General features: G+C 46.0%; 2 protein-coding genes across 4 annotated transcripts in view; one reads left to right on the top strand and one right to left on the bottom strand.

Annotated features, from left to right (window-relative positions):
- Positions 1-12,660, top strand: part of PCYT1A (phosphate cytidylyltransferase 1A, choline) — a 46,976-nt gene extending 34,316 nt beyond the window's left edge. For all 3 annotated transcript variants that reach the window (XM_062209524.1, XM_062209533.1, XM_062209515.1), the window contains 6 exons: positions 1,076-1,192; positions 1,871-2,022; positions 4,497-4,575; positions 5,692-5,834; positions 7,204-7,392; positions 8,606-12,660. In XM_062209524.1, the coding sequence (XP_062065508.1) occupies positions 1,076-1,192; positions 1,871-2,022; positions 4,497-4,575; positions 5,692-5,834; positions 7,204-7,392; positions 8,606-8,812 (887 nt within the window). In that variant the 3' untranslated portion in view covers positions 8,813-12,660. The remainder of the gene's footprint in view (positions 1-1,075; positions 1,193-1,870; positions 2,023-4,496; positions 4,576-5,691; positions 5,835-7,203; positions 7,393-8,605) is intronic.
- Positions 12,661-13,136: 476 nt separating this feature from the next.
- On the bottom strand, positions 13,137-26,232 carry SLC51A (solute carrier family 51 member A). The gene is made up of 9 exons (XM_062177199.1): positions 26,082-26,232; positions 25,386-25,480; positions 18,760-18,914; positions 18,180-18,253; positions 17,670-17,828; positions 17,329-17,440; positions 16,909-17,055; positions 14,009-14,114; positions 13,137-13,496 (listed from the first exon to the last, which is right to left on the bottom strand). Exons 1-9 carry the CDS (start codon positions 26,117-26,119, stop codon positions 13,360-13,362), a joined length of 1,023 nt encoding a protein of 340 aa, XP_062033183.1. The 5' UTR covers positions 26,120-26,232; the 3' UTR covers positions 13,137-13,359.
- Positions 26,233-26,903: the final 671 nt, after the last annotated feature.

Genomic DNA, 26,903 nt, shown 5'->3' with positions numbered 1-26,903 from the left:
CATTGTACCAGTCAGCTTCAGCCTGGCCTCTGCCTGGCTGTTGGGCCATTTGGGGAGTGAACCAGAGGATGAAATATTTCTTTATTCATGTCTTCCTCAGTCTTTGTCATTCTGTCTTTCAAATAAATAAATACCTAAAAAAATCAGTTTATTTTGGTGCAAAATTTTTTGGAAATGCATGCGTACAAGAGGTCTTCAAAAATGTCATTGAAATATATATATATACATATATGTATACATATATTTAAGGATTTTGAAATATATATATACATATATATGTGTATATATATATTTAAGGATTTAGTTATTTATTTGAAAGTTAGAACCATACAGAGAGAAGGAGAAGCAGAGAGAGAGGGTTTCCGTCTGCTGGTTCACTCCCCAATTGGCCGCAATGGCTGGAGTTGAGCTGATCTGAAGCCAGGAGCCAGGAGCTTCTTCTGGGTCTCCCACACCGGTGCATGTCCCAAGGACTTGAGCCATCTTCTACTGCTTTCCCAGGCCACAGCAGAGAGCTGGATCAGAAGTGGAGCAGCCAGGACAGGAACCAGCACCCATATGGGATGCTGGCACTGCAGGTGGTGGCTTTACCCACTACACCATAGTGCCGGCCCCGAAATGTATATTATAAAAAAATTACTCATAGCTTTCAAAATTTTTCAACAAAGTAAATTTAGCTCTAAATTCAATTTTTCTACAAACTTTTTGAAGTGTTTGTGTACCTTGTTTAATTATAACTGAATAATCATAAACTGAAGGTGAAGATTTTAAAGTTTAGGACTTACTCTTCCCTTTCACTTGTAGAATAACTTTAAGTAAAAGCGATCACATTTTGTTTTTTCACCTGAGAAGTTTCATACAATAAAGAGAGTTGGTGGAGATGAAGTGAGGAAGGCACCTGTGGTGAAGGCAGCTCACAGCTCTGTCCCACCCCCAGAAGTGGGCGAATGCCCAGGAGACACCTTGAGAGAGGGAAGTGCAGCTACAGAACGGTCATACTGTGCCATTTTCATGTGTCAAGCATGAAACATTGAATAAATGTATTTTTGTTATAAATTCTCCCATTTGGATTCAGGTGAACGGCCTGTGAGGGTTTACGCAGATGGAATATTTGACTTATTTCACTCTGGTCATGCCCGGGCTCTGATGCAAGCAAAGAACCTTTTCCCTAATACATACCTCATTGTGGGAGGTAAGAAAATATATGATGACTTTATGTGCTGTCCAGAAGATTATAGTAGTCGTTTGTTCTCTCCTGCCTCCTCGCCAAGTACCTTGGCCCTTGTTTCAGTTTTTAAATGCAGAATGTAGTACAGTCTCTCTGAAACATGAAGTGTATGAAGTACTGGCAACCTAAGCTGGGAGAGAGGAACTCCAGGCTCACAACTTGAGCTGTTTAATATTTATCTTCCTATTTGTAGCTGAGTTACTGATGACATGGGAGTAAACTGGCCCCTTTGCCTGCTGAAGAATAGCATTTGCTCTAGCTTTCAGTTTATCATTTCAAATCAACTGAAGTATGAAAATCTGTCAAGCAAATGCTGTGTGGCCCAGCCCACTATTATTAAAGTAGGAAAACATTTTTTAAAAACTTAAGTGCTCAGAAATGTACTACAGGCTCATTTCAAAGATCTTGGTCCTCTGTTATACCCTCTCTTCTCCGAAGTGTGAACCCACTGTTCAGTGAGTGTTGCTCCTGAAGGTGTGTGTTGAATTACAAAACGCATTGTTCCCAGACTGAGCTACAGCCAGGTTTTTCTGCAAGTGGGGAGGAAGGTTGCGATCCTAGGAAGTGAGAGAACAAGGGAGAGGTTGATGAATGAGGATGGTTAAGCAAAGGGGACCTTACAGCTTCTTGTGGTGAACTCAGTCTGCAGTGACGAGCTGACGCACAACTTCAAAGGCTTCACGGTGATGAATGAAAATGAGCGCTATGATGCAGTGCAGCACTGCCGCTATGTGGATGAAGTGGTGAGGAACGCCCCCTGGACTCTGACGCCCGAGTTCCTGGCAGAACACAGGGTAAGAAACTCGGCACATGTCCCCAGTGCTTGCTCCAGAATCTCCTCAGTTCTCAAGGCCTCATTGCTTCTGCCTTCAAGTTTCACAGAGGAGATAATAGGGATATTACAACTATGAGTAGTTAACTCCTGATGTCTATATGGGTTTAAGTTTACATCCCTTGTATTCCGTTTGTTCTCCACAAGTCTGTGGGGGTAGTTGTTGTCCCACTTTGCATATGAGGAACAGGCCCAGAGAAACCAAATAGTCTGCTCCAGTATTAACAGGGCTAGGAATCGAGCTCTTCAGTGCTGTGGTGTTTCCCCTGGCGCTGTAGGTGTGTTCATCTTTATGGCTTGTTGTGCCAATCTCAGAATATCCATGCCCCAGCTGTGCCCTCAGGAAGTTCACATTCTAGGAAACAAGACATATTAATGTAGACTTCTCTTATTTGACTTAAATTTAGTTTCAGGACTTTGCTTTTGGGCTAGAAATTGTATGGGATTAGAAATCAAACTTTTCCACCTTTACTCAGTGAGTTATTATTATAGAACCTTTTTTCTTCTTTGACTTCTTCCACATTGAAGCAATAGGCTTCCTACAACAGGCGGGCTTAAAAGATAGGAGGAATTTTTCAGACTAGATTGGAGGCCTTCAAGCTTGAGGAACCAGCAAGCACATTCAGTTCTCTACAGGGGTATGTGGGATGTTGCAGGTGAATTGTTCAGTGAGGAAAGAATATAGGTGGCCAGGGCTGGCTGTGGCATAGTGGGTTAAGCCACAGCCTACAGTGCTGGCATCCCTTATGGGTACTGGTTCAAGTCCCAGCTGTCCCACTTCCAATCCAGATCCCTGCTAACGTGCCTGGGAAAACAGCAGAAGCTGACCCAGGTCCTTGGGCCCCTGCTACCCATGTGGGAAACTCCCAGATGAAGCTCCTGGCTTCTGGTTTCAGTCTGGCCCAGCCCTGGCTGTTGTAGCCATTTGGGAAGGGAACCAGCAGATGAAAGACACCCCCCCCCCCCAACTCCACCTTTCAAATAAATAAATCTTAAAACAAAACAAAACAAAACAAAACATGGCCGGCGCCGTGGCTCAATAGGCTAATCCTCCACCTTGCGGTGCCGGCACACCGGGTTCTAGTCCCGGTCGGGGCGCCGGATTCTGTCCCGGTTGCCCCTCTTCCAGGCCAGCTCTCTGCCATGGCCCGGGAGTGCAGTGGAGGATGGCCCAAATGCTTGGGCCCTGCACCCCATAGGAGACCAGCATAAGCACCTGGCTCCTGCCTTCGGATCAGCGCGGTGCGCTGGCCGCAGTGCACCAGCCGCGGCGGCCATTGGAGGGTGAACCAACGGCAAAGGAAGACCTTTCTCTCTGTCTCTCTCTCTCACTGTCCACTCTGCCTGTCAAAAAAAAGGTAACCAGAGCACTTCTAAAGCAATACTTAGATAGGCCTGAAGCTAGAGGAAATTTATTATAATTGTTTAAGAATAGGACATACCTTTTATGGTTCCTAGCTTTTCTGTATCAACAATTAATAGCCAGTGGCACCAAAGGTGATGAGCAAAATTCTCAGCAACAGCAAGGCAGGCCCAGGAAGAGTATGTGGTTTTAGGGAAACTAACAACTTCCTCTGTCCCTTGTTAGCAGTAGATACTCAATCATGAGTCTTGCATGCCCCCACTCTTGGCTTTATTGCCTGTGGATCCCTGACAAATTGTTATGGGTAATTGAGATATTAGCTGAGAGGCCCTGTCATAGTCCCAGTGAGCACACTTCACACTATCGTGCCTTTTGGGAGTTGAGTGTAGTGGTGCAAAGGCATATGACCTAATCAAGAAGGAGTAAGTGAGATTTAGCATGTCTCTTAAAAAGATTACTGATCCCAGTGCCATTTAATTTCTTCTCCTTCTTGCAGAGAGTGTTGACAGTAGTAAAATGATAGATCACAAGACCTAAAGATCTTTTGTGGCTTTGAGTTTAAGTTTCTCAAAAATATAAATGTACCAATTCCAGTAGAAGTTCTCTTTGTTGCTATTTTTAAATTCCCTCTTTGCTTATAAACTGAAAAAGAAAATTAACAACAAAGAAGTGACTTTTTAAAATACTTTTAGAAACCCTTCTTTCACCAATCCGTCATCTACCTGGAGGATAATGGGATTCCTTCTTTCCAAGGTTCCATTCGCTAACTAGCCCACCAGCAGATCCTGTAGCCCTGCTGACCACAGCCTGGTGATTAGAATACAATGAGGGTAGTATTTCCAGGAGAATTGTTAGAAAAGAGACTGACTACCTTCATATTTGTAACCTATAAATAATTGAGTTGGGTGATATGGATCATGGAATTTACAAGCAAAATGAAAAGAAATATAGACACAAAGTTCATTTGAGGCCCAGTCTCTGCTTATTGTCCTTTTTCGAGGCCTGAGACTATTTACTGAGTCTTTATGAATGACAGTTATTCTGGGTTTTAAATGGTGTTTGCTTATTTTCAGATTGATTTTGTAGCCCATGATGATATCCCTTATTCTTCTGCTGGGAGTGATGATGTTTATAAGCACATCAAGGAGGCAGGTGAGTAAAATGATATTATTCTCACTTTTTTAAAGAAAGAGTTATTTATTTATTTTGAAAATCAGAGTTACAGAGAGAGAGGGAGAGACAGAGAGATCTTCCATCCACAGGTTCATTCCCCAGATGGCTGCAATGACTGGCACTGGGCCAGGCTGAAGCCAGGAGCTTCATCCAGGTCTCCTACTGGGTGGAAGGGGCCCAAACACTTGGATCATCTTCTACTGCTTTTCCTAGGCCATCAGCAGGGAGCAGGATTAGAAGTAGAACAGCCAGGACTCGAACCGGCATCCATATGTGATGCTGGTGTCATGGGTAGCGGCTCCACCCACTATACCCAATGCTCACTCTGCATTCTCATTTTTATGAAGTCTCAGAGGCAGCTACAGAGATTCAACCATATTGTTGCACTTTAGAAGAAAATACGCATACTGAGAAATTCAGCATCCTCTCTCAGGTCACACTTTGTATTAAAGGTAAAGATGAGCGTAGCACTGACACCCATCAATTCTTGGTTTAAATATCTAGTTTTAATGTCTCTCTTAATTTCAGAAAACCCTCCCTACTCCCATGTTTTTCTCATTATTAGGGCTCTGTACCTCCTTTCTTCCGTTAGCCTTTGATTCAAGCTTCCTTCTATAATGTCAATATCTCCAGACTTCACTTAGTAATAGCAAGTAAGTTGTATTTCTTTTTTTTTTTTTTAGACTTATTTATGTATTTGAAAGGCAGAATTGCAGAGGCAGAGAGAGAGAGAGGTCTTCCATCTGCTGGTTCACTCCCCAAATGGCCGCAACAGCCGGCACTGGGCTAATCCAAAGCCAGGAGCCTGGAGCTTCTTCCAGGTCTCCCCTGTGGGTGCAGGGGCGCAAGCACTTGGGCTATCTTCCACTGCTTGCTCAGGCTATAGCAGGGAGCTGGTTCAGAAGTAGAGCAGCTGGGACTCGAACCAGTGCCCATATGGGATGCTGGCACTACAGGCAGTGGTTTTACATGATAAGACACAGCATTGGCCCCAAGTTCTACTTCTTGAGGGAAGGAATGTTGCTTCCAGTTTCCATCTACTTCCTGAGTATACCAGAATATCACAGTATTTGTTTGTATGTGTTCTTGAGTTAGGCATGTTTGCTCCAACACAGAGGACTGAAGGTATCTCCACATCAGACATCATCACCCGAATTGTCCGTGACTATGATGTATATGCGAGACGGAACCTACAGAGAGGCTACACAGCAAAGGAACTCAACGTCAGCTTTATCAACGTAAGTCCCGCCCTCACCTCAGAGTTCCCTGATTCCACGGGACACATGTTGTCTCCCACTCCTTCTGAGATGAACTTGCCTTTCAGTCTGTTATAGTTATCACTCCCAGAAGCTGATGAATGCCTCTTTGCAGGCAGCACTATGCTTAGCTCTTTATGAAGAATAAAGCAGAAGGAGTTTCTGCCCTTATGGTCTAGCATCAACACATTGGTATAAGGACACAGCCAATTAAATAAATGAGAATGTGTTGCTTCTATAGTAGGGTATTTATATCAGAGCATTCTAAACAATGGTTCTTCACTTCTTTCCTTTTTTGACTGAATGATCTTTTGAGGATCTGATGAAACCTATGGATTCTCCCCCTGTGTGCAAAGTGACACAATATTTTGCTTGTAATTTCCCCATGTAGACCCAAGTTTTGAGATTTTATTTTTGAGAGCTTAAGTTTATTGTAGCTTAATATTACCCTTTAGAAATTCCATATATTTTATATGTAACTTTTACCTCAGTAAAGTTTTATTTAAAAAGAAGAAAGCTGTTAACCATATCTTCTATATAATTATGCTATGAGAGTAGGTGAAATAATTTCATTTGAATATGGTATATCTGTGCAGATAAATCCTAGCTGTTGTTAATTCACCTCCTGCAGAATCATTATCCGTTTTTCCCTAAGAATCAGGTTTTTAAAAATTCTAAATATATTCCCTTTATTCTTTATGGTCTGGAAATTATGAAAATACTTTTCATTTGACTAGACATTCCCCCTGCCCCCATACCATCTCCACTTATCTTTAGGAAACTTGATAGGATCGAAGAACATCATCTTTATTTTGCAAATGAGCAGAACTCCAAATACTAAAATATAAAACATACAACTCATCTAAAGTCATAGAATAAGGCATTTGATATAAGGGGGAAAATCCAGGACAATAAGCAAATTAAGTAAATTGAGTACTTCCACTTTTAGTCTATTATAATTGGCTTATTCTTGACGTATTGCACAGTGATCTTGTTGCTCTCTACGTATCTCCTTATAGACTGAGGTTTGATTCAAGTCAGATGTGTTTAGATTCCACATTTATGTTTTATTTTTAAAAAGTCTGACATCATTTGCGATTGACCTATTTATTACTGGACCTACCCTGTAGATTTAATTTGGTCCCAAGCATATACAATATTAAAATTATCATACTTTTGTATAATATCACTGAACAGAGCATATCTTATCTGTTGTGCTAAAGAAGTATGGAGTAGACTAAAGCAAAGCAAAATTCTAAAGACTAAGAAGAGTGTCAATAGAATGTTGAGCCATTTTTTCTCTCTCCTTTGGAGAAAAGGTTATTTCTCAAAACAGTATTTCTTTACCTAGGAGAAGAAATACCACTTGCAGGAGCGGGTTGATAAAGTAAAGAAGAAGGTGAAAGACGTGGAAGAAAAGTCAAAAGAATTTGTTCAGAAGGTGGAGGAAAAAAGCATTGACCTCATTCAAAAATGGGAAGAAAAGTCCCGAGAATTCATTGGAAGTTTTTTGGAAATGTTTGGTCCAGAAGGAGCACTGGTATGTTCTTTCCCACTAGATAGCTTATGGAATGTCAGGATAATCTGGAAATCTTCAGTGCTGTGGGAGGAATTATAAAATCCTTGAGCAGAAAGGGACATTGACATTAAGAAGTTGTCTAATGAGTTCCCTTATGTGGGCAGAGCTAAGTTTCATCTCTCCCCAAGAAGTTCTTTTTTTTTTTTTTTCAACAGGCAGAGTGGACAGAGAGAAAGGTCTTCCTTTTTTGCCATTGGTTCACCCTCCAATGGCCGCCGCGGCCGGCGCACTGGTGCTGGCGTACTGCGCTGATCCGAAGCCAGGAGCCAGGCGCTTCTCCTGGTCTCCCATGGGGTGCAGGGCCCAAGCACTTGGGCCATCCTGCACTACACTCTCGGGCCATAGCAGAGAGCTGGCCTGGAAGAGGGGCAACCGGGACAGAATCCGGCGCCCCGACCGGGACTAGAACCCGGTGTGCCGGCGCCGCAAGGCGGAGGATTAGCCTGTTGAGCCATGGCGCCAGCCCCCAAGAAGTTCTTTAAAATCTTTTCAGAAGGTTACACATTATCCTAAATAATTTTTGCCAGCTCCCCATCAACCTGGAAATCTGATGACAAGATAAGTAGCCTTGCCTAGTTTACTTCTACATTATACTTTTAGATAGAACGGAAAGAATAAAGAACAGGAAAAAGAAAGCTGTTTCACTACAAAGAGCTACTGCAGAATCCCTAGGAAAGGTGGGAATTCTAATCTTGAAGAGTGGCAAAGTCTTTTCAAGCCAAATTTTAAAAATTCAGGAAGTGGACCCTCAAGTAGATATCAGGAAGGATCTGACTGTGAGGGTGTTTGGTTACTAAAATAGTTTGCTTAGGAAGATGTGGAGTTTTCAGAGAACTCTACAAGGGGGTTCTGTAGCCTTTGTCTGAGTTAGTTCTTTTGTGTTTAACTGGAATTTGGACTACAAACTAAGTAGCCTTCTGAAAATTCCTTTGACTTAGAAGTCAAGGATTTGGTGACTATGGATAAGCAGTTGGAAAAAATCATGAGTAAATGGTATATGTAGACCTCTTCGTAAAGGAAATTGCATAGAATGATAGCTGTGCCCCTCCTCTGGCTTATTTGATCACTTTTAACATTGCAGAGCACACTCATGATAATCTAAAGTCTCAGATACTGCAGTGGTGATTTGGAAGATCCATAGGTTTCTTCTAACTCTTCCTTTTGGTCTCCCCAGAAACATATGCTGAAAGAGGGAAAAGGCCGGATGCTGCAGGCCATCAGTCCAAAGCAGAGTCCCAGCAGCAGCCCTACTCGTGAACGCTCCCCCTCCCCCTCTTTCCGATGGCCCTTCTCTGGGAAGACTTCCCCAACTTCCTCCCCAGCAACTCTCTCCAGGCACAAGGCTGCAGCCTATGATATCAGTGAGGATGAAGAAGACTAAGTTTTCATTCCTCCTTTCCTCTCCTCTCCCTCTGTTCCATCACCTTCAGAAGCTCTCTGTTGAATTCCACATTGTGATACCAACACTAAACCCAAGGACAGCTACAAAGGAAAGACAGTTGGGGCAAGAGGACCTAGGAATGGGGGAACCAAATCAGCCTGTCCTCCAAGAGGCATCACTCACCCAAACAAGAAGGAGGCTGTCTGTACCTTAGAAGCCTGTTCTGCATCCATACACCCTCCCTAAGGACTTTGCTTTACTCTTTATGTTCATGTGATCTTGACAGGGAAATTGTCATTTTTATTAATTTTTTAAAAATTAGTCTTTCAAATATAGTAAGTAGAACTAATTTTTTGCCCCTGACGAGTGGGCAGAAGAAGGAAGTGGTATAATACCCAGAGGCCTTTTCTTCCTGATACACTAGTGTTTGCCTTCTGAAGCAAAGTGGCTTGCTAAGCCTTTCAAACAATGAGCCATGCTAATGAGTGATTTGGGGGAGAGGTGGGGAAAATAACATAATTTTGGTCTCCTTAAAGCAACAAGAGCAACAACTAAAAACTGAATTATAGTTACAAATCCCTGAATGTAAGCTGGCACATATGTCAGCGTGACCATAGGAAGAAGGACATCAGAGCCTAACCTCTCTTACTCCCTGAGGAGTTTCTTATTGGACCCAATGGGGTCCATGAAGACACTGATGGGGATGGAACCAGACCACATGACATCAACTGCAGTTTTTTTGCTGTGTTCATCTTCTCAGAAAATTCTGTTGCCCAGTTATTTGGGAGCTCTTTCCTGTAGTCTACCTTTAAACGAAGGGACACTTTAAGGGTTACTGTGATTGAGGAGGGAAGCGGGACAATACTCAAACCCATACGAAGTCAATGTAGATTCATTTCCTACTGGAAGTAAGTCCCTGCCCTTGCTGCTCTTAAAGATATTGCCACCTTTTTGCAGAGGATACTTTGTAAATGTCTGTAGTTCGGACTCAACTAGATCTATTAACTTGTGTTGTTCACAGCCATATTGATATTTAGGGAGATTTACACAGAACATAAAGGCAAAAGCGAAAAGAAGCATCTTCCCTTCAACAGTCTTATCCTGACCTGTACCCTCTTAGGAATATTCTTAACTAGAACCATGCTCCATGGAGTCTGTCTTTGCCTCTATGAGCTGCAATTGGCAAGGCCTTCCGTCCAGTGCTCTTCCAGCAAGCCACAAAGGATGGGTTCACATTGCAAGAGTATAGCAGGTGCACTCCCTCTGTCTCCCCTGTACCTGTTGGTTATGGTCCCACCTTCCCTGTTGCCCAGGGGGAGGATTCAGCACTTGAATTCCAAATCGAAGAATGCTGATGCTTAACACTTGGTATTGAGCATGGTCTAATTTTTAAGTCCCCAGCATCCTATCTCCTCGGCTACATGACTAGTACATCATCATCTATAAGTAGTCCTGTAGTTGGATTAAGGGGACAGTTGCTTAGCCCCAGGCCCCCACCCCCTTCCATTCATAAAGACCCCTTGTGGGGGTAGAGTTTTGGTGTTTTCAGCAAAGAAAGCCATATTTTTCTCGCCCCTCTGCTAGAACTGTGAGCATCTCATGTCCCCTCCCTGAACATCTCATATCCCTCCCCTGAACTCTGGTAAAAGCTGCTCTTCTGCCTGAGCACCAGAGGCTGCAATCACTGCCTGCACAGCAGGGCTACTCAGGTCCTTCAACTCAGATGACCCAGGGAGGCAGAGGAAAGGAACCAAGAGTGGGGAACCTCTTGTCCTGATGGCCCACGAAAATGACATTTCTCACTCTTCTCGTGAATGCTATTTTTACTGTCAGATTTGGAATCCTTTCTTTGAAACAGTTGAAGTTAATGTTCCCCATACTGTGCAGCTTCATATGATCTTATCCTGAGCTTTTCTGCTTCAGTCTTCCCTCTTTGGGAATACTGCCTGCTCCTTTCTAATTTATTCTCTGCAGTATAAAAAGGTAATAAAGTCATTGCTGAAACTCTCCTACTGTTCTCTCAAAGAGGACATGTAGCCCAAGTGTGTTTGGATGGAAAGGGAGCTGCCGAACAGGTGTATGTAATCCCTGTAATCATGTGGTGTGTAATCCATGTAATCACTCCTTTTGAGTGCACTGCCTGGATCCCAAAGCTTTGCACCCTTCTCCTCCACTAGCGGGTGCACTCGGCATGCCCTCCACTTGGACTAGGACTTCTATGCTGACCCAGTCTATGGACCTCTAGGGCCAGCTGATGCCCATGTTCTTGAAAGACTCCCTAGCCCCCTTTGGTGAGCCCTTACTGCCCTAGTCTCCAACACTGGTATATTTTTGGATAATTTTGACTGAAAGCAAAATCTTTTATAATGTGGTAGGTTAGCTACTTCAGGGTAAATGTGATCCCAAGAGCTGGACAGTGGTGGGTGGATGGAGGAGGCTTTTGGAATGATGCATTGTTTGATCATTTGTGCCTAATTAAATGAGGTTAGAGGTCTGTACACCATGAGCATGCCTGTGATCTGTAATTCTCAAGATATTAATGTTTGTGGCTGTGAAGCTGTTCCCTGAATCCCTAACAAGAAAGCGGTTAGCAGAGCTCTGAGAGAGCCTTGGAAGTTTCTTGGCCTCACAGCCTCTGTCTTTGAGATTGAAGGAGGCTGAAGACAGAAGCCCTGAAGCTGATGCTGGAGAGGTGCCACTTCAGCAGGTACCTTGAGGTGGGCTAAGCAGGAAGTTTTCCCTTTTTATATACAGTAGGCTCAAGGACACTGAGAATAGAAGTGAAAACTTCGGAGGAATAGAAATGGATCCTTTGTACTGCTGCAGCTGCTTCTGATAGCTGGAGCCAGAGACTTATTTTGCTGAAGATTGGTGAAAAATCCTTAAGAAGAGAAGAAATGTGAGAGAGGTTGAGAAAACTTTTGACTCTTTATGATCACTAGTAACTTCTTAGGCAGCACCTGAGCTACACTTGTTTTGGTTATAGACACACAGCTTCTGAGGCCGGCTCTAGACACTGCTTCTACATTGGCTCTTTCTAGGACTCTGTTGCCGTTTCTGGATTAGACCTGTGAGCAGTTTATTTTCTGGAGGTCATTGCCTTTTTATCCTGTTCCACATCCCTTGTCTAAAAGTCTTTCCAAATCAGTTATATTATGCTGCTTTTTAAAAATTCCCTAAAAGCCATCGTTCCAGGATTTTATGTCGTCATACATTCACCAGAAGATGAGCCAACATAGAGGTAGACAAAGGCACCCTTGACAATGTTTTTAAATAGTGGTATTTTTTTAAGCTCACCAATATAAGTATTTTTAAAGGTTATATTTTTCAAAGTCATAACATTGATTGTTATTGTGTTCTTGCCTAGACTAGATTGTCATGGGGCAAAAAATGATTCTTAGTTTCTATTTTTCCAAATAAATAAGTAGAACATGTTCTTGGGATAATACTACTAAATGTTCATTTTCTTAAAAAGAAGCAAAATTTTCTGTCTGCCAAAGTTTTATGTTAGTTCATGGATTATGGTAGAGGATAAGAGTACCAGGTTGAACATTAGGATGACTCAGGTTGTGTGCCTTTAGGTACCCTTCTTAGGGAGACATTGTTTTGAACACAGAGACTTGATTGGTTGGCTGTTTTGTAGTTAGGATCATGAAAAGAAAAAAGAGTCTTGGAGAGAACTGCTGGCCTTGGCATGACCCCAACACCAATGTGAGTCCACAAGGAGTTTTCCTCATCTGGGGTTCAGTGTATCATTTTCCTGTCTGAGTGTTATCCATTTGTTCAGTTATTTTGGCTTTTGCCATTTAGCCAAATAAAGGCAATGTGGGTTTACCAAATGTTTTATTTCCTGTGTTTTTGACTTCGTATACATGTGTATGATATACTTTATATATTGGAGCTTTTACTTATGCTCTCAATTCTTTGCTTTTGCACCCTAATTTCTTTCTTCAAAAATGAAACTTCATGATTATCTTATTAAGTGATTCCGTTTGCAGTTTGGCATAGAAGACTCAAAAAACCATTGATCCACAAAGGAAAACTCCAGACCTCCCAGGCTTGTTGTCATTCTTACCCTAGTGACACATCTGTTAAAGGAAAGAACACCTTCTGTCTAATCTCCAGAAGCCTGGCTTCTTTAAAACTTTGAACTGGTCCTGCTTTGCCTAGTCAAGCACTACTGCTGTTTGTATACCAGACACAGTACCCAGTACTCCTCCCTTTCACCTGCTTTGGGAAAGCTGAGCGACTTTTAAGTAAGCTTAAGGGCTAATAGTGGCACCCACAGAGGCAATGTACTCAGTTACAGAGTTTTAGACTTCATTCTGTTTATTTATTATAAAACCTAAAGTATCTCCCCTGGGCAATATTCAAACATTTTCATACTATTGCACAATATAACTCATCTCCATAGTCAAATATATGACCTGTCACCTTGTTTAGGCAACAGGAATCCTTCCCTGTTTGATCAAGGATGAGGGGCAGTAAAGAAAGCGTGTGTTCCTCTAGTGAGTACAGTGTCTTTTCCATTATTCAGGTCATCTCCCTCAGGCTTTGAGGTTTGAGTCCACGTCTAGAGAAGAGAAAGCTTCATACCCAACCTTGTGGTCTTTCCTTCGGTAGTACATTCGTGTCAACACGGTTATCAGAAAACTCTCTAGTATGAGGAGGTGGCAATTCATCACTGCAGTGTGGGATGAAATATAATGCAGGTTATACTAAGGGGTAGTATCCCACCAGCAGCCCCACCATATGAGTCTAACACTACTTTCTTCAATTTATCACTAAACCAGGACCTAGAGGTACTAAATTGTCATAAGTAGCAGAGCAAAGTAATGGTAGAGCAAGAACCGGAACTTGGCTCTCTTACTTGATGTCCTAAAGCTGGCATGCAAACCCATTTCTTGTGTGTGTTTTATCAGCATGACTTCTGCTTTCTAACTATACCCATTCTTCCAGGAGCTGAGATTGGACCTGGGTTGGCCATCACGGCTGGCCTCAGGCTGAGAAGTTGCAGTTCTCTGTGTGATCAGAGGCCATCTTCTCCTTAAAGTCTCTGCAGGGATTTCTTGGAGATCCCTTTCTTAACATTCCAAGCAGAATCAGGCTGCCCTGACCTCTTTTCTAAGGCCCCCTTTCCTGACGCTCTCACTTCTTGTCCTCCTCACAATGGGATAGGTACCTTTATGTGCTCACCTTGAGATCTGGTCTTTGAGGAATAGGGAGGTGAACAAGCAATCTGCCCACCATTGGCCAAGACCGAGAAAATGGAAGGCTGAAGGGCACTCAGGATAAGAAGTGTCTGTGGAACAGAAAAGAGAGGTGGGTTGGGAGCTGCCATCCATGGTACTGAGGCCAGCTAGCCCACTGCTGGGCCTTCTTTCACCGCACATCTGGCTTCCACTATGTGTGCAGTTAAAAATTTTGGTGTTTTAATCTTTAGGCAAATTATAATCTACCTACACAATATTTTTTTTTTTTTTTTAGGACTGCTTTTTTTTTTTAATTTTTGACAGGCAGAGTGGACAGTAGAGGGAGACAGAGAGAAAGGTCTTCCTTTTTGCCGTTGGTTCACCCTCTAATGGCTACCACGGTAGGCGCGCTGCAGCTGTTGCACTGCGCTGTTCCGATGGCAGGAGCCAGGTGCTTCTCCTGGTCTCCCATGGGGTGCAGGGCCCAAGCACTTGGGCCATCCTCCACTGCACTCCCTGGCCACAGCAGAGAGCTGGCCTGGAAGAGGGGCAACCGGGACAGGATCGGTGCCCCGACCGGGACTAGAACCTGGTGTGCCGGCGCTGCAAGGCGGAGGATTAGCCTACTGAGCCACGGCGCCGGCCTCTACCTACACAATATTTTATTGAGGCTTTTTATTTCCATCTCTTAGCCATGGCTACTAATAAGCAGTTAATAGATGAGAAAGGTAAATGATGACGGAAGAATAATTCAATCTAGTTCAAGTATCCAAGAGATCCTTGCTTCTAGGATGATGGACAGTTAGCCATTAAAATGACCTATGACCTTTGAGGAGCAGGCATTTAGTCTAGTGCTTAAGATGCCCGTGTCCCACATTGGAGTGCCTGGGTTGAGACCCAGCTCTGGTACCTGACTCCAACTTCCTGCTAATGCAGACCCAGGGAGGCAATGATGGTGGCTCAAGTAATTGGTTTCCTGGATTGATTTCCCAGTACCTGGCTTAATTTCTGATACATCCCTAGGCCATTGTAGGCATTGGGGTGAATCAGTGGGTGGAAACTCACACTCTCTCTTTTCCCCTTCTGATTCCCCCTCTCTCTCTTCCTCCATCTCTCTTCCCCTTTTTGCCTCTCTCCATCTCTTTACCTCTCTCCCTCCCTCCCAGATAAATAAATTTTTTTTTTCTAAAAATGCCAGTTGAAAACTCATGCCTGGGGCTATAGGAGGAAGGAGCAATAGGGAATGAGTGTTTAATAGGTACAGAATGTCAGTTGGGGAACTTGAAAAAATTCCAGAGATGGGTGGTGGTGATGTTTGCACAGTAATGTGAATGTTTACTTAAAGAATCATGGAGATGGTAAATTTTATGTTGTGTGAATTTCACCACAATGAAAGAAGTTGAAGACTAGGACAAAGATGAAGAACACCACAAAGATGATGATGAAGAAGATGAAAGAGCAGGAGGAAAGTATATGGAGATGTGTGCGTAGAAATTCACATGTGCTCAGATCTAATGAGAATGTAAACAACTCATTATGTCTGGGGAGTAGACGGGCCCAGCAATGAGACAGAAAGAACAGAGAGAGAAGGAAAAATGGTTTTGGAGTCATTGCATTTGGAAGCTAAGTCGTCTTTGGGTACAGAGGACACAAAGTGAATAAGGTGACCAAGTGTGCCTGGGGGAGAATTTCCAGAAGTGTGAAGATGGAGGGACAGTGAGCTGAAGAAGGAATGTTAGTTTGGAAGTTAGACCTGGATTTAAATTCTAGCCCCATCCCTTATGTGCCACTGAGCAAGCCTTATAATCTCTTTGGATCTCAGTGTCCTTTGTAGAATTGGAATAGTAATGACTCCTGGGAGTATTGTGAAAATTTATGTTATATAAAAATTCCTAGCACATGGTGCAGGTAGTGAATAGTAGTTGTGATGTGCTGCTGCTGCTGCTAGTCTTAATGGATTATAGGACTTTGGGAAGTAATAGTTAGCTTGATAATATACATAATAGGTTGAATTATGTCCCTTCAAAAGACATGCCAAAGTTCTGACGCCCCATTACCTCGGAATGTGACCTTATCTAGAAACAGAGTCATTGCAAAGATTATAGTGGGAGGGCCCTTAATCCAACATGACTGATATAAGAATAGGAGAGGAGGAGCTGGCCTTGTGGCATAGCTGGTAAAGCTGCCACCTGCAACACTGGCATCCCATATGGGCTTCAGTTCATGTGCCAGCTGTTCCACTCCCAATCCAGCTCCCTGCTAATGGCCTGAGAAAAGCAGCTGAAGGTGGCCCAAGTGCTTGGACCCCAGCCACCCACATGGGAGACTCAGATGGAACTTCTGGTTCCTGGCTTCCACCTGGCCTAGCCCAGACCATTGCAGCCATCTGGGAAGTGAACCAGTGAATTGAAGATTCTCTCTCCCTCTCTCTTTCTCTTTCTCTCTCTCTCCTTCTCTAACTCTGACTTTCAAATGAATAAATAAATAAATCTTAAAAAAAAAAAAAGACTGAGATACAGATACATGGAAGAGAAGGCCGTGTGGCAATGAAAGCAGAAACTGGAGTGATGCAGCTGTGACCAAGAATTGCTGGCCACACCAGACACCAGAAAGAGGCACGCAGCCCTGCTGACTCCTTGATTTTGGACTTCCAGCCTCCAAAACTGTGAGACCATAAATTAGTGTTGTGAGCCACCGAGTTGGCAGTGTTTTGTTATGGCAGTCCTGGGAAACTATTACAGCCAGAAAGGCAAAAGGTTGGAAGGGTGAGAACCATTTTCTAAATCTCATGGGAAACCCAGGCTTAAGAGACAGGTTCCCATTTTAGCCTTTATTAGTCTCACCTAATCCCAATCATTTGTAGCTCTATTATTAAACCACCTTTCTCTCCCAGAGTGTACTTACCTGGAACAGAGCAAATTTGGCTCCCATGTTCTGCTCACGCAGGTGCAGCCTGGCCTGACGGAAAATGATGCCCAGGGCCCAGAGAGCCAACAGGGTAGACACACCGAGGAAAGTGTTGATCCATAGTGCTGTGCTCTTCTCGGAAATCTGGTGAGAGACCAGAAACTAGCAGAGAGGAAGGCAAGCCCTTTTCTCCTTTAATTTCCCTCCTGCCATGGTGCAAAAGTTGATTTTTAAAAAAGCCCCAAAGTCTTGGCCTGTACCAGACCTGACTGTCCTCACCAGAGTCCCTGAGCCTCTACCTTTCCATGACCACCCTGCCCCTGGGGTCTTGTATCTGGACTGTAGGCTCCTCCTCCTCCTGGATCCCAGAGGTACTAAATGTGTCTTTGACATTGCTGCCCCTTCCTCCTGGCTTACGTCTGCTGCATCATAGATGCCATCAGGGATGAGAAACAGACCCACGAGGCCCAGCGAGATCTTGAAGAAAGCATATTGGAATGGGCCCAACATCAGCAGCTTAAGCTTTTTCCTAAGGGAAGAAGAGGATTAGAAACACGAACCCACAAAACACCCACCCCCAAAGACTCCCCCCCCCCCGCCTCTGCTCCCCGCTGCATGGGGTTGGGTACCCCTGTGCAGGTCCTGGCCGCGGGCTACACACCCTTTCATCATTGGCTTTGTCCCGTTCAAAGCCAAGTCCAAGAGCCTTGAAGCAGGGCCAGACAGCCACAAGAGGCTCACCTTTCCTCTTTCCCTACCTGGTGAGCACGAACTGGGGGCAGCAGCAGCAGCAGCAGCAGCAGGGGCCTGTGTGGATTATCATTGGCGTGTCCTTCAATGCTCGCAGTACCGCCTCCTTCCCGCCAAAGCCTTCCACCATGACCATCATCAGCAGGTAAAAGCACAGAGAATAAAACCTGGGAAGAAGTGGGACTGTGGGTGTGAGGGGGCGTGTCTGCCACCAGAAGGCTGTAGGGAAAGGTGATAGGGGCTGGGCATTCTATTTGTGTGACCCAAGAGGAGTGAAAGGACATGACCCAGAGTGCCAGGAAGAGGGGAGTTGGGGGCTGTTGGAACAAAGAGGTGCCTGAGGGATGTGTCAATGGCATTGCCTGAACAGGAGCCCTGGCTTAGCATGATTGGGGAAATGCTAGATTCATCATCACCTGGGACTAAAGACACGGACTCTGGCGTCCTGGTGAGTGGGGAATGAAGGGGACCCCTGAGAAATGCCCAGCCCAGAGTCGGGGGAGAGGCGGGACACTCACGAGGTTGTTACCAGTTCCACAAGCATGAGGGAACGCGGGATCCAGAGACCAAAGCAGCAGATTATAGACACCACCTGCTTGCAGAGGAACAAGAGGCTGGTTACAATAGACCTTTTGTGGCAAAGGCCCCAGGAAGCAAAACCTGTCCACCTGAGGCACCATTCTTCAACAGTTGCCAACTGGAAAAATCACTAATTATATCAAGCAAACCAAGGACTTAACATGATGGCTATGGCAGTGCACTAAAAAGGCCAGCGGCATCTGGGAAGAGTTGAGTACAACCCTGTGGGGAAAAAAAATTCTCCTACACTGAAAACCCAGTGCCCGCTGCCCAGGAAGGGGGTTAGCTCTTAACAGAGACACTGCGCCTTGGGGGAGGTGAGTGGGGCCACCGGTGGACTGAGCAGCATCTCCAGCTGTCTGCAGCCTTCCAGGCTAGGGTCCTGATTCCCAGTGCCATCAGACTATAAACCCTGACCCTGACGTGGTAGTGACATGCGCTGTTGAGTTTAGAGGACTTCTCAACATGGTCCCTGCCTCTTCTCCAGTCCCTCCTGGGGGGCAGCTCCAGGGCTCTCACCGTGGGGGCAGAGCTCATCCAGAGCAGAGTCCTCCTCTTGATGGGACAGCTTGTGTTCTTGTACAGGTAGACAGCATCCTCCAGGAAGATGGCGATTGAGCCCAGGGCAAGAAAGGTCAGGATGCAGCTGAGGGTAATCTCCACAGGGCCCAAGGCTAGAGAGGAGGAGGAGGAGGCAGCCTCCAGTGAACTGAAGACCAGAGCTGAAGGGGAGAAGGTGCAGCCTTCCTCACCAGGGTCTAAACTGCCTTGTCTAGAATTAGCTTCCGGTTTAGGTTCCCATCCGTGTAGAAGAATGACTGGTTTGTGGTTTTGTTTTGTTTAGTTAAAGATTTATTTATTTGAAGGAGTTACAGAGAAAGAGGTAGAGACAGAGATCTTCCATCTGCTGGTTTGCTGCTCAGATGGCTGCAATGGCTGGAGCTGGGCCAGGCCAGGAGCCAGGAGCTTGATCCGGGTCTCCCACGTGGGTGGCAGGTCCCCAAATACTTGGGCCATCATCCACTGCTTTTCCCAGGCCGTTAACGGAACTGGATCAGAAGTGGAGCAGCCAAGCCAGGACACGAACTGGCACCCATATGATATGCCAGCATCACTGGTGGCTGCTTTACTGGCTATGCCACAGTGCTGGCCCCAGAATGACTGTTTTTTATACTTAAAAGTATCTAGCGTGTGGCCAGGAAGTGGTCACCCTGCTGCATGGATGGGAGCCCAGATCAGATAATCCTAGGTATGATAAGATCTTCTTGGACCAGGGTACAGACACCAAACAAGGTTTATACAGTTAATGAGACTGTGAATTAAGAGGCCCCAGCAGGGCTTATTCATTTTTCTGCCTCTGGTGCCAGATGCCACCCTCGCAGACATGGGCAACTGTGATTGTAGCAGCGTGTAATTAATGGTATACCCTAGTGCTACTCACATTTGTTTCCACCAAAGTGACACCATGAATAAAGCTAGGACATTAACAAAAAAGAAATGGATCCAAATAAAGACTCCAGGGACATCTGGCCCATGTTGGCCTCATACTTTGTCTTAGTGCCTCCCAAACTTCAGTTGTTAGAATCCTCTGGGGAAGCTGCTAAAAATCAGTTCTCCAGCCCCTCCTCTCAGACACACCACCTCAGTCGATCTGGGTTGGGCCCAGTCAGCTACATGGTTAACAAGTTCACCTGGTAATGGCCAGAGGGTAACAAACAGTGAATCTGATCTGGCCTCACCAGAGCTAACGGAAAAAATTAATGTAGTCATCATACGTGCTTCTACACATGTGACTCACTAAGGCAACAACTCCTCTTAAACAAAGTTCTGTGTGCTTAGTGACTCAGCCCCTGTGCTCCTCTGTCTCAGGCTCTTCACCCCTTTGCACCTCCTGACTGGTCAGACAGGGAGAGCAAGTGGGGAAGACTGTCAGGGTACAGTCAGCTGTCCTGGTGCACTGGGGAGTGAAGCAGGAGGAGACCCCGGAGCAAGAGGGCAGCCCAGACACTACCACTGGAGCTAAAGCACAGGGAAGGAGACTGACTTCTCACCTGGTCTGTCATCCCTGGCAGCGCCACAAGAGGCAGCCAGGATAAACACACATTTGTAAAAAACAAACAAACAAAAAAAACCAGCACATTGATTCCGGCTGCTCTTATTTCGGGGCACACTTCTCCCCCTCTGTTTCTGTGTGCTTTGTCTGAGGGGGCCCCTTTATCTCTGACCACAGTTTGGTGTCCTGGCTGGTGCAGGAGCCCCTCCCAGGGAGAGGCGAGGACGGGGCAGATTCTGATTGGCAGTTTCCTCTAACTGCTGTTCTTGGTGCTCTGTTCTTCTTCCTACGTGCAGGATCTTCAGGCTGTGGTCTCACTTCCACAGTGCAAACGCTAAGGAGAGAATTTCTCCACATCCATGGCCTGAAATCGCTGCTCTGCTTTCCGCTCGTGACCCTCCTGGAAGTTCACCCCCTTCCTTACTGTCCTGTTCTAACCCAGTCCCCCCTCCCAACCTTTGTTTTCTTAAAAGATTCATTTTTTTTTATTTGAAAGGCAGAATTAGAGAGAGAGAGAAGGAGAGAGAGAGAACGCTTTCATCCTCTTGTTCACTCCTCAAATAGCTGTAGCAGCTGGGACTGGGACAGGCCAAAGCCAGGAGCCAGGAGCTTCTTCCAGGTCTCCCGTGTGGGTGCTTAGGCCCAAGTATTTGGGTCATCTGCTGCTGCTTTCCCAGGTCAGTAGCAGGGAGCTGCATTGGAAGTGGAGCCGCTGGGACTCGACTGGCACCCATATGGGATGCCGGCACTGCAGGGAGCAGCTTAAGCTGCTACACCACAATGCCAGCCCCACAGTTTCCCCTTAATAGATATTATGGGACAAAAGAGTTCCATTTTTTTTTTTTTTGATATGCCTCAAAGTTCAATGTTCCTGCAAATCACACTGAAGTTTTCAATCTACTCATTTATTTACATTGTTCATTTCCAAAAGCAATTCACAGAATGTATCTTGTATGACAATTTCCCATAGAGCTGTTTTCATAATGCCTCCTGGGGACTACTATTCCTTCTAATATCTCATAGAAGACATGGAAAAGGGAAAGTTTCTGAAATGTCCTAAATTTGATTACATTCCCATGGTGATCCCACGGACACCACCGCTTGCTGCTCCTAGCTCCAACCAGCCCAGCAGCAGCAGGTGCTTCTCCTTATAGACCATCTGTCCCACACTCCCCTGTCTGGGTTGTCCAGGCCCGCCAATCTGCAGCCAGTGTAGGTTCCACGTAAATGGCGTATGCTTTCTTCCTCCAAGTTAAAAAAAAAATATATTTTTAATTTGAAAATCAGAGACACAGAAAGAGAAGCAGACAGATCTCTTGACTGCTGGTTTACTTCCCAGATGCTTACAACAGCCAATACTGGGCCAGGCCAAAGAGGGGAGCCAGGAACTCAACCCAGGTCTCCTAGTTGGGTGCAGAGCCACAGGTACTTTGGCCATCATCCGCTGACTGAGGATACATTTAGCAGAATGTTGGAACCAGAGCACAGCCTGTCGCTCCAGGGCGGGATGGAGGCGCTCCAAGGGGCATCTAAACCACTGCACTGAACACCCATTCCTCCTCCTTCACGTTTGGAGCATAAAGAGTGGACACCTTCTCAACTGCTATCCAGCCTTGCTGCTGATAGTTTTGGGAACTTGTCCCAAGGTCCAGTTTTTTTTGTTTTTTTGTTTGTTTGTTTGTTTGTTTTGCTATCATCTACAAGGGTTCAATAAATCCTTGTGTTTCAGAGTTCCCTCAAGAGTTTTGGTTTAATAATACTTTGGGAAATACTTGTCTGACCATCGCAAATACAATTATTCGTTTAGCAACTATCATTTAATTTGCAGTTCCCTGATTGTTAGCAAAGGCAAGCATCTTTTTGAGTATTTATTGACTGGAGTTTTTTCCTTCTATTAGTTGTTCATATATTTTATTCAACTTTTATTGGTTAATTTTTCTTATAGTGACTGCAGATGCTTTGTTGGTCAGAGATTTGAAAACATCTCCTGGTTTCTGTTTTGCTGTTTAACTTTGTTTGCAGTACTTTTAGTTTATATGGAAGTTCTGCTCTATGTAGTCAACCTTCATCACCATTTGAGATTTCTTTTGTTTTAAGAAATTATTCTTGGGAGCCAGCACTGTGGCATAGCTAGTAAAGCCATCACCTGCTGCACTGGCATCCCATATGGGTACCAGGTTGAGTACCCATATGGTACTGCTCAACTTCCAACCCAGCTCCCTGCAAATGCACCTGGGAAAGAAACAGAAGACGGCCCAAGTTCTTGGGCCCCTGCACCCACGTGGGAGACCCAGATGAAGTTCCTGGCTCCTGGATTCGGCCTGACTCAGAGCTGGCCATTGAGGCCACCTGTGGAGTAAACCAGAGGATGGAAGATCGATCTCTCTCTCTCTCTTTTTCCTGCCTTTCAAATAAATAAATAAATAAGTAGAAATTATTCTCTGTCCTCAATCATAAAGATATCCTTCCATATTTTCTTAGTGAAAGTGTTTGCATTTTACATTGAGGTATTTAGTCTGTCTGAATTAGAGCTACTTTGGAGCAATTTTTGAAATTATGTCACTCGGGACACACAAACCTTACATTGGAGTGACTGGGTTCCAGTTTCTTTTTTTTTTTTTTAAGATTTATTTATTTATTTGAAAGAGTTACACAGAGAAGGAGAGAGAGAGAGAGAGAGAGAGAGAGAGAGAGAGAGAGAGAGTTCTTCCATCCACTGGTTCACTCCCCAATTGGCCGTAACTGCCAGAGCTGTGCTGATCTGAAGCCTGGAGCCAGGACCTTCCTCTGGGTCTCCCACATGGGTGCAGGGGCCCAAGGACTTGGGCCATCTTTCACTGCTTTCCCAGGCCATAGCAGAGAGCTGGATTGGAAGTGGAGCAGCTGGGACTCAAAGCAGCACTCTGATATGGGATGCTGGTGTCCCAAGCAGCAGCTTAACCTGATGTACCACAATGTCCCTACCCCAGGCCAAGTCTGTCCTGTCCCACCACCATGGGGAGCATCCTTTCATGTGTCAAGTCCCCAAGTAGGAACGCTCTGAGCCCTCTGTTATGCTCTCTGTTCTTTCAGGTCCTTGCCATTATCACCTCATTGCTTTCATTATGACTGCCTTGTAGTGAACCTTAATCTCTGACAAGACAACATTCCTCCTTCCCCCTTTTCAAAATTGTCTTGGTTTTTCTTGGACCCGCTATTTACTTGCATATAATTGGATCAGTCCATTAAAAAAAAAAAATCCTGTAAGGTGTGTAATTGCAATCACAGGCATCTCAAAAACTGTTTATTAAAAGATTCCGTAGTTCCTCTAGAATAACTCTTTCTGAAGTAGCATTTAATTTAAGGACCAACAGAATTTGTAAATGAAGCAAGGAGGGAATTTTCCTGTAAATCCTCCATCCACTTCCTGGTTCTCCTGCTTCTGACTGTGACGTCACCACTGCCCAGCACCCGCCCTGGCTGTGTCTGGATATTCACTACATCTCCTGCTCTTTGGATTACCTGTGTGTCTTCTGGTCCTCCCCTTCCTTTCCTGTCTCTCCCCTGGCACTACCCATTTTCCATCTGCTGGGTCTGGTCACTAACCTCTAATTTACGTGCCTGCTTCTTAAGGCGGTCCCTCCGGATTACTCATTAATGGTCCTGAAGCATTCTTTAAACCAGAGCTCCTCCCCGCCTCAGCCCTCACAGCTCCCACAGCCTTCTGTCTGCAGGATAAAGTACAACTCTGTGCCTGACATTCTTCAGGCACGCCTTGCCTGCCCAGCCCTCCCATGCTCCTCTTCCAGTAACTTTGAATCCTACCAGATCCAGCTACCCAGCGTCAGGGGACCTCACCTGATGGTTTTGTCACCACCCCTACCCCAGGAGTATGCACCACCTGCCAATCTTACTCCCTCTACCTGTATCATGGCAGCTTGCTTGACTGGCAGTCCTATAGTGCTTTCTTCTCTGGTAGTCCTTGGTGTTTCTGTTTGCACATTCTCCATGTAACAAAGCAATGGAAGGACCACTTCCGTGGTGTCAGGCAAAGGTTCTCAACTTCAGCACTGTTGACACTTTGGGCACTGCAGGAGGTGTAGCAGCCTCACTGTTGCAACTAGAACAGTCTCTAAACATTGCCAAGTGTCCCCTGGGCTTAGAACTCCTGGTGGAAGGGAAGACTTGGACCACCAGCTGCAGTGTGGCAGCATCCACTGGCACTACCACAGAGAGGCTACCAGGCGTCCCTGGACACTCCGGCAACTGGCAATCACTCTGATTCCGAGCATCTGGAATGAAGCTGTAGCTAAGCCAAGGACAGGCCCCCACCTGCCTGCTAACGTGAACGTACAGCATCATCTTGCTCAGATAGAGTCTACGCTGTGAGGTGAGCACGTGTGGAAGGAAACTGCGGAGAGAGCATTAAGTGCACCCTAGAGACGTGGCCTCCTGTTCAGCACTCAGAGGAGGTTAATCATGCAGCAGGAAAACAAACAAAAGGCGGATGTGAGCCATACTGGCTAGAAAGATGCTAGGGCCATTTGAGTCTCAATGATTTCGGTGTCCAGGGAAAATGCTGGGTCCCATCCTATACCTTTGACTTTGAGATCCGGTTCTCTAACAGGATCTAGTCCAACCCTGTGACACTTTCACAGGTTCACCCAAGTTTAAAGCACATCACTCCCAATAAGCAGCCCCTAGAATGCCATGGGCTGATTCCCCAGGAGGATGTGATGCAGGTCTCTTGGGGATTCTGTGGGGCTTGGACCATTTGGGCACCATCTTGAGTCTCTGGAATCTGAAAAATGTTCCAGGTCCCTGTGTCCCCAGTTTGAATAAACTTTGAGGCTGTGACTCATGGTGGTCCAACCTGCAGACTTATCTCCTGGGATAGCTTGTCATCCCCCCACCCCCCACCCCCGCCTTAGGCCCACTGACTCCCTAAAGAGTCGCTCTTCTCCGAGACTTTGAGCACAGTGGCCGGCCAGCCTCCCAGGCTGTCCCGTTGGTGAGCTCAGGCTCACCTCTCCTCCGCTCCCCCAGCTGTCCTGACTTCCCTCTGGGCTGGGCATCTCCTTTCAGGTCCCTCTGGGGAGGCACCCTGACTCACCTCTCAGGAGCTGGGCTGCAGTGGGCGGGTAAGAAAAGCAGTCAGAAGGGATATTGTAATTGGTTTTCAGTACCTCCAGAAGGTCAGCTGTGTACCTGGAGAGACATCAGAGTGAAGGGACGGTAGTAGATTGGACCCTGGTTCCCTAATATTCCCTCAACACTCCTGGGTACAAGGATGTTACCCATTCCCCACCCCCACCCCTGCCCTTGGCCCCACTAGTGCGTAAGGCTCTCCAATAGCCAAGGACATGTCTGGCTGCAATGCCCAAAGAGCCCCCAGCCAATTCTTCCCGCTCATCAGGGCAGCAGCCCAAGCATGGACCAGGGTGCAAGAACAGGGTTCCAGAGGAAAAGCACTCCCTTAGCAGCAGGGTTGGGTCCCCTGCCAGCCAGGGCCTCTGCATTATCTCCAGGAATGCCTCCCACAGCTCCTACCCCTGAGATCTCTCTCTGCCCAGGTTGAGGGCAAAGCCCAGGCCCTGAATGGCCTGCCACACACTAGCCTGACCCCACAGTGTCTCTGCGGACCTGGAGGCCAGCCAGACCTTTGTCAGTCCTGTCTCATTCTGGGTGCTGAGAGCCAAAGGGCTCTGGGACGGAGACAGGGAGGGAGGGACGTTGGGAGGCCAGAGCAATAGGGGCTATCGTTGCTTAGCAACTGGCTCCCAGCCCAGGGCCTGCCGCCATCACTTACCTGGGGTCAAGCTTTATCTGAGTCCTGCCCAGCTCCATCTCTCTTTCCCTCCAGCTGTCCCAGAAGGCACCAAAGGGTGAAGGGAGCAGGCAGGGTGGGCAGGTGGAGGCACTGAGGGAGGCTCCTGCCCAGCACTGCCGCTGCTGGCCTTTGCCAGAGGACTGGGAATGGCTTGGTCTTCCCTCTTCTGGCTCTCTCGCTCCTCCAGCCTCTCTTGCCAACCTTCTATCTCAGAGTTCACCCTGGAGGAATTTGACCTTTCTAGGCTGGCTGAGTTCCCCGGTTCCTGACTCCTCCCTGTTGAGGGTGTGACTCCTCCCATCTTTTCCAGATGAACGCCTTTGGCCACGCCTTGCCCCTGGCCTTCCTCCATCCTCAGTATCTGCCTTTGGGGTTCAAGACAAAGCTCCTCCTATCTGGAGTCAGGGTGTGGACAAAGCCCTTGCTCCCCACTGCAGTGTCCCCTGGTCAACAATCCCTGGGGAACCTGACTGGAATTCAGGCTCTGGACCCCTGGAGATGGAAGAAGCAGGACTGAGGCCTTGGCTGTGTCTGGTGTAGCTGGCTTGTATGTGGGATGGAAAAGCCAGATGAGGTCCACGTGAGCTGCCTAAACTTAAGCCCATCATATTTTTAAAAATAGATTTTATTTATTTAAAATGCATAGTGACACACACAGAGATAGAGGAGAGAAAGAGATTTTTCCTTCTGTTGGTTCATTCCCCAAGTGACCACAATAGTTGGGGCTGAGCCAGGCTGAAACTAGAAGCCAGGAACCCCGTCTGAGGCTCCCATGTGGTGGCAGGGGGTCAAACCCTTGAG

Source organism: Lepus europaeus, chromosome 2 (genome assembly GCF_033115175.1).
Source record: "Lepus europaeus isolate LE1 chromosome 2, mLepTim1.pri, whole genome shotgun sequence".
In the NCBI taxonomy this organism is placed as follows: Eukaryota; Metazoa; Chordata; class Mammalia; order Lagomorpha; family Leporidae; genus Lepus; species Lepus europaeus.
Note: the sequence above shows the minus strand (reverse complement) of the source record. Positions and strands in the feature narration are given on the sequence as shown.

Coding starts and splice junctions, on each gene's coding strand:
- SLC51A (XM_062177199.1), bottom strand. CDS start 26,119: ATGGAGCTGGGCAGGACTCAGATAAAGCTTGACCCCAG. Junction 17,829..18,179: donor GTGGAACTGGTAACAACCTC/GTGAGTGTCCCG, acceptor ACTTCTTCCCAG/GTTTTATTCTCTGTGCTTTT. Junction 17,056..17,328: donor GCATCTATGATGCAGCAGAC/GTAAGCCAGGAG, acceptor GTCTCTCACCAG/ATTTCCGAGAAGAGCACAGC.